The 6,831-nt window shown below is 64.1% G+C and overlaps 1 protein-coding gene across 2 annotated transcripts in view; it reads right to left on the bottom strand.

Moving 5' to 3' along the window:
• Window positions 1–2,785: 2,785 nt before the first annotated feature.
• Window positions 2,786–6,831, bottom strand: part of MXRA8 (matrix remodeling associated 8) — a 25,519-nt gene continuing 21,473 nt past the window's right edge. For both annotated transcript variants that reach the window (XM_070768401.1, XM_019976191.2), the window contains exons 2-10: window positions 5,983–6,006; window positions 5,514–5,864; window positions 5,310–5,411; window positions 4,714–5,199; window positions 4,406–4,564; window positions 4,187–4,223; window positions 4,031–4,107; window positions 3,855–3,935; window positions 2,786–3,645 (exon numbers count right to left, since the gene is read on the bottom strand). In XM_070768401.1, coding sequence (XP_070624502.1) covers window positions 3,620–3,645; window positions 3,855–3,935; window positions 4,031–4,107; window positions 4,187–4,223; window positions 4,406–4,564; window positions 4,714–5,199; window positions 5,310–5,411; window positions 5,514–5,864; window positions 5,983–6,006 — 1,343 coding nt within the window. In that variant the 3' untranslated portion in view covers window positions 2,786–3,619. The remainder of the gene's footprint in view (window positions 3,646–3,854; window positions 3,936–4,030; window positions 4,108–4,186; window positions 4,224–4,405; window positions 4,565–4,713; window positions 5,200–5,309; window positions 5,412–5,513; window positions 5,865–5,982; window positions 6,007–6,831) is intronic.

Genomic DNA, 6,831 nt, shown 5'->3' with positions numbered 1-6,831 from the left:
CCGGCCGCGACCAGGCCCCCGCGTCCCCGCCCGGCCGCTCCGGCCCCGCCCGCCCTGCCGGCCTCAGCCCAGGCCCTGGCCCCGGTCCCGACTCCGCGAGCACCCCGGCTGCTGCCCCGCCGCCCACGGCCGCCCATGCGCCCCGGGCCCGGGACGCAGGCAGGGAGGGCGCGAGGCCCGCCGCGTCCGTGCGCCCCGCCGCCGCCCCCTCGGGCCGCGCGTTAAAGGGACCGCGGATCCGGCTACGAGCGGCCGCTGGGGGCGCCCGAGAGCGGCGTGCCTGACGTCACCGGGCGGCCAGCGGCGTGGGGGCGGGGCTGCGCACGCGCGCCTGGGGGGCGGGGCGCGCTAGGGGCGGGGCCTCCTGCCGTGTCCAGGCCTGGAGCCTAGGGCGCGCGCTCCCGGCCTTCGCCACGCGCATTGGTGGGCAGTCCACAGGGTCAGGCTCCGGGCCAGTGGGCGGCCGGGGGCGCGCTCGGCAGGAAGAAGGCGGGTGGGGGCCCTCAGGAAGCTCCGAGCCCGGCCTGGAGCCCTCGGAGGGGTTCTGCGCCGCCGGGCTCCGGTCCTCCACCTCTTCATAGTCCGGCGGCGCCTTGGTTACACCGACGTGCTGCAGCGGCTACGCGGGAAGCTGAGAATTCTTGTGTCCGGACCGGAACCGATGCCACTCTGTCACTTTGCCCCCCTACCCCCACCCCGCGTCAGCTCCGAGTTGGCGCGCCCTCTGCCAGGTCGCACGGGGGCTCCAAGAAACACGGGCCAAGCGTTTTGCGGGTCCCCGTGTGGACGCGACAGTAGGGTCAGCGCGAGCAGCTATGCGCACACAGGAGCACGGCCCTCCGGCAGCAGGTGTAGAGATTTTTTTTTCCTAGCTGCTGTCCATCAAACCTGCGTGGGGTCCTCCGTGGGGCAAGGGATATGAGGAGCAGCGCCCCCCCTGGCAGTGAAGGGTCCAGCCACTGGGGAGAGCGGCTCTCCCTCTCCGACCCCAGGAGGAAAACTTGAGGCCACTAGAAGGAGGCCCACGCTGGCGAGAGTGAGATGGGAGAGGACCTAGGGTGGAGCCTGAGAGTGATGGTGCTGCCCTCTTTGAAGCTGGCTTGGAGCCTAGACTCTCCCATCTGCCAGGTCAGGACCATCCTTGCTCAGTGGACCAGCACAAGAAAAGGCCACATTAGTCCATCACTGACTGGAGGAGCCAGTTTTTCCATAAGTCCCTGAGTCCAGGCCAGGGACCACCCTCAGGTGAGCCTCGGCAGGGGTGTTGACATCCGTTTCCCTAGGCTCTGAGGGCTCTATGAGGTTGGCCCACTCAACAAAGCCTGGGCCTTCTCTTGGGTCTCAGCTTCCCCAGAGGTGATCTGAGGAAGCCAGGAAAGATGGCCTTGAAGGAAGGGTCAAGGCTTTCTGCTTTCTGCTGGGTGTTCGGGGGAGGGAGGAAGACAGTCCCTACCCTGAGAGCTCACCAGGGACCAGATCCCCCAAGTCAAATAGCTGCTGGTCACACTGATGCAGGGGCTCTGGGGTCCCAGATGCTCTCCTGCCCTTGAACCTCTCTCTCCTACCTGATCACCTAACTCTCAGCCCAAGTCACAGGACAGAGGCTGGTAGCCAGAGGCCAGTCCCAGGACCCATGTTCATGTGGTCGAGCTGGGGTTCTGCAAGGGGCCTGAGTTTGTGGCCAGAGCCTGAGCTCTGACAGGAAGGGCCTTGTCCAGTGGCAGTGTGGCCACTGTGATTCGGGGGCCACTAGGCTGGGGGGAGTCACAACTCCCTGCCCCAGCCTCCCTCCCTGCTTTTGCCACTGGGGGGGTTCTTGAGGGGTGTAAAGAGAAAAGAGCTATTTTGAATTGTCGCCCAGGTGTTTTACTGCATGTCAACCCTGCTCACGTACAGAATCTGGACAGGTAGGTGAGGACCCAAGCTCAGGATCCCCACCACAAGTTCCTGCCTTGCTTTTCCCCCAGCACCTTTTACAGTGACCACTCAGAGTCGAGCCCGTGACAGTCAGTGACCGCTGCCCCAAGTGCCTTATAAATTTTAGGTGCTTGCTACCCTGGGCTATCCATCTCCGGCCTGCAGCCCTTGCTCCAGAGAGCTGCCCTTCCCCTGGCTCACAGAGCATTCCCATCCCCCAACCAGGAACTGTAAGGAACAAATATTGTGGGTCTCCTTGTGTGACATCTTGAAACTGTGGCTTCAAAATGACAGGGTTTCACCTTCGGCAGGTGAGAGTTCCAGTGCTGGGAGAGCCACACGCGGACTCTGTGAGGGTGGCTGTGCTTCCTTGCTCAGCAGGTCATGATCTGTGAGTTGTCAGTCTACCACTCTGGGTTTTCCGACTTAGGGTGACAGTTGCCCCTCCTCCCCCCAAGGGCCTTGGAAGACAGGGTCAGGGCTGGAGAAACAGGCTTCTTTCTACCTCATACTCTTCCTGTTCTGTTCCTGTCCTGCTGGCACCCCTGAGGGCTCTCCCACTGACTGCTTCCTCCCCCTTTTTCCTCGTGAACTGAAGCCCATCCTGGCATCTGCTTCTCTTTTCAGAGGACTGAACTAGTACAGCCCTCTGTCCTCATATCCCCCATCATGCTCCCCTCCCCCATGTCCAATAAACCCTCTGAAGAGGACCTGAGGCCCCTCCCCAGGACACCCAGACCTTCCACCCAAAGGAAGGGGTGATGACAGTGCAACTTCAGATGAAAGAAAGCACTTTGGGGTCCCCAAGGCACAGACTCTGCCCCCGGGAGACGGAGTGGAACAGCAGAAGCATCCTTGGGCCCAGGTCTAAAATCGATGTGGTCTTTATTGAGACGATAGCAATTCCCCAGGATGAGCAAGTTTAGGGTGTCGGGAGTGGCAGCACTGGCCACTCTAAGACCATCTTGACACCATCCTCCGGTCCTCAGCCAAAACAGAGTCAATGAGGCCTCGTCCCTGGACTCCAGCCCAGGGAAAAGCCGAGAGAAGGGGGTCAGAGTCAGAAGTCACATGGAGCCCAGTGACTGTCAAGGCAACTTGTTGAAAATGGGGCTGGAGCAGGGTAAGCAGAGAGGCGGCCCCAGGTGGCCAGATGCAGTGCAGAGAAACACTAGCCCCAGGCCTGGAGTGCATAGGCTTTGGGTTGCCATGCAGAGCCCGCTACAGTCTGGCAGGGTAACATGGGGTGCAGTCGAGGGGAGCCAGCAGGCAGCTCTCCTGAGGACTGCCAGCCCTGAGGCTGACCCAGACGCCAAGAATCCCCACTGAGCCCTGTCCTGCCCCTGCAGAGGTGGGGCTCCTAGCCCCCAGTGGGCAGAGGCCAAGAGAGCCTGAGGGACTGGTGGACATCAGCAGGGTCTTGGCCACGTGAGGAGGGAAGGGCACCTGGTGAGGGCTGCTGAAGGGGCCAGCTGCAGCGCTGGCAGATTCCAGGGAGCCCACGAGCGCGTCGGAAGACTAGGTGGTCCTGTGGGCCTGGAGGCAGCCTCACTCTGCACCAGTCCGGGCCAAGTTCCTGGACAGCGGGACCAGCCGCTGGAAGGGGGGCCAGGTAAGCTGCGTGGGGGTCAGGAAGAGTCCTCCAAGGTGGACAGACAAGAGTTGGCAGAGCTGCTGGCCCAGCCAGGAGCCCAGAGTCGCCTTATTTGCAGTACTCCTTCCTGAACTCTGGAAGCCAAAGGGACAGGTGGTGTCTGCCCTCTGCCCCGGCAAAATGGGCCGACTTCTATCAGGACCATCCAGGGACTTCTGGAACCCCGAGGGGGCAGGGGACTCCTTGCAAGGCTGGCAGGTGTCTTGGGGTTCCGAGTGGATGGAAAGGGGGTACAGCCCAGCTCTGAGATGGGCAGGGGTCTCCCTCCCTCCCCTTCACTAACCTTTGTCCAAGTCGATGTTCTTGGCCGGTGGGAGGCTATGGGCCACCTCAGCCCTCTCCTTCAGGATGTTGTTTTTGTAATCTGGAGCAGGAAGAGAGCAAGGTGAGGGCCCCTCAAAGACGTGCCTCCCTCATCCCAGGCCTGGGAGCCACAGTCTGCCCCTTGGGTCTCCTCACCTAGTCGAATGTCCTCACTCCTGTAAAGAGACTGGTCCCCGGAGGCCACAGCAAACTCTGCCATGTTTATGTCTTTCCTGGAGGCAGGAGGGTGGTGCGAGGTCAGAAGGTGGGTGAGTCTGCTCGGTCCCCGGGGAACCCAGAAGGGATACTTACCCCTTTGACTTGGACTTCTTGTTGGAGTATTCGTAGCCTGGGGAGGAAGACTCGTGTTGGGGGCAGCCTTGCCCACTCCCCAGCTCCTCCAGCCCAGAGGAACCCTCGCAGCCCGGGCAGGAGGCTCCAGGCCCGTCTGCTTTGGTCACTGTGCCCTAAGTCCCGCCTCCGGCCGGGAAAGGCTTCCTGAAGCTGGCCCAAGCCAGGCAATCGGCTCACCTCCACGGCGGCGCTGCCGGGTGGCCAGAACGACCGTGATGAGCAGCAGGATGAAGAGCAGCAGGGTGGCCAGCACGTAGCCCAGCTGCTGGAAGAAGTGGGCTCGGCCCTCGGGGACGATGACGTTGATGACGCTGCGGCCTCGCGTCAGGGTGGGATCTACGGGGACCGTGCGCGGGACAACGTCAGGGAGCGCACCGTGCGCCCCGACCCAGCCGATCTCAGCCCGCGGAGGCCAACCCCCCAACACCGGGATCCCTGATTTGGGACGGGAGGGGGCCAGGTGGGTTGCTGCCCCGCAGACGTACCTCTTGCACCTGGGCCGGGCGCGCCGCTGTGGCTGGAGCCATTGCCCGGGGAGTCCCGCGGGGGCGGGGGCGGCCGGGCAGCTGGCTCGGTGACCCTCAGGTGGAAGACGCGGCGCTCGTGCAGGCCGCAGTAGTGGTGGTGCAGGTGGCAGGAGTAGGTGCCCTCGTCTGCAGGCTCCACCGGGTCGATAAGCAGCGAGAAGTCGCCGCGCGCGAACGCGTCCGCCTCCACGGCCACGCGGTCGCGCAGGAAGGGCGGCCCGTAGGCGCGGCGCTCGCCGGACGCGTAAAGGTCGAGCAGGCGGTCCGCACGGTCGTGCGGCACCCCGGGAGGCTGGCGGTCCCAGTGCACAACCTGCTGCGCTTCCTCCAAGTGTCTGTCAGTCCACACGTGCGCGCGGTTCACGCACGTCAGCAACGCAGGCGCGCCGCGCTCCACAGCCAGCACCTCTTTCTCGCCGTCCCAGTGCGCGCCGGCGGCCCGGGCTGGGGGAGCATGGTGGTCAGGGATCCCGGGCCGGGAGGGAGCCGGGACGGGGCGTCCAGGGTGGCAGGGGTGGGAGCGCAGGGGCGGGGTGTTGGGGGGGCACACTCACGGTCGTCGGTAACCTCGAGGCTCACGGCCAGGCTCTCGTAGAGGTGGCAGTAATGGTGGTGAAGATTACAGGTGTACAGCCCCTCGTCAGTCTCCTCCACCGCTACGTACCGGGGGATGGGCGGGGGGAACCCAGCCGTAAGCTCCGCGGCCCCGCCTGCGCCCCGGAGGCCCCGCCCCCCCGCCGCGGTACCCCGGCTAGTACCTCGGATGAACAGCGAGAAGTTGCCATCGTGGAAGGCGGAGGGAGGCAGCAGGAGGCGGCCGCGGTCGCGCGGCTCGTACACGCGCTGCTCGCCCACGCGCTGCTCGCCCAAGCGCTGCTCGCCCACGCGCTGCTCGCCCGTCGAGTACATGTCCACCAGTCGGCGCGCGGGGCCGCCAGCCTTGCTGCCGCTGAGGTCCCAGTGGACGACGCGCTGGCGGTCATGCAGCCTGTCTTGGGTCCACACCATGCGCGGGCTCTGGCAGCGCAGCACCGCCCGGGCGCCTGCTGCCCAGCTTACTGTGGACTCGGACACCACGGACCTGTCGGAGGTCGCGGGCCCTGATGGCCCTGGTGGGAAAGGGGAGTCTCACCCTCTGGAGGGATGAGACTCCAGAGGACAGTACAGGATGGGGCTAGCAAGAAGGCAGGGAGACTGACAGGTTCTTAGGGGAGGGTGGTCACTAACCTGAAGACAGAAGGACGGCAGAACCTGGAATGAGAGGAAGTGAGGGTCAAACTGGGGAGGGGGTGACCTGAGCCTTCACATGTGGCTCACCTGCTGAAATTGGCTCCCCACTTGGCCCCTGGATCCCTTCTTTAGTCCTATTTGAGGTGGGTGCTAAGGATACCCTGGTAACAGGTAGGGGTAGGTCCAGAGAAGCCAGGAGGGGACAGTGGGGGGTCTCCTATTCCCCCTACCTCTCCCAGGCCCCCACTTAATCCTCGTGGCCACCTCCCTGGGCTGCAGGGACAGCACCTGCATCTCTCGGGGTGAGTGGTGGGGCCAGCCCAGCTCTGGATATGTGCTTGTCACCAAGGGCCACCTTCAGGAATGGTGGCTACCCTAACCATCACTGCAGCAAGGCCACAAGAGCGCCAGTGCCTGACACCTCAGCTGGTTTGGGGGCTACATACATATCCAGGTGTGGCACCTGCCCAGGGCCATGCTGCACTAACCCTCCAGGGTCCTCAGGCTGCTGGCACCCCACCCAGGAGGCCCTTGGCCTTCAGAAGGACAAGAAGGCTGGATGTGGAGAGTGACCCCACCATCTGCCACCCCACATGCTAAATTCCTGCTCCAGAGATGTGGCCTGGCGCCCCAGCTGGACAGAGGAATGTGCCGGGTCAGCAGGCCACCCCCGGGGAGCAGGCTCCGGCGGCCCGGGAACGGACCCTATGATACCCATGCTTCCCGGGTCCCCCTCAATCCTTCACCCATCCCCTCCTGACAACAGATAAGCACAAGGCTAGAGGGGTGTCCCAGAGAAGTAGAGGGTGCAAGGGACCCCAGGAGGAACCCCCATGCTCAGCCTCC

This window comes from Bos indicus, chromosome 16 (assembly GCF_029378745.1).
Source record: "Bos indicus isolate NIAB-ARS_2022 breed Sahiwal x Tharparkar chromosome 16, NIAB-ARS_B.indTharparkar_mat_pri_1.0, whole genome shotgun sequence".
Taxonomy (NCBI): domain Eukaryota; kingdom Metazoa; phylum Chordata; class Mammalia; order Artiodactyla; family Bovidae; genus Bos; species Bos indicus.
The sequence above is the reverse complement of the archived record's forward strand: the minus strand, read 5'-3'. Positions and strand labels throughout refer to the sequence as shown.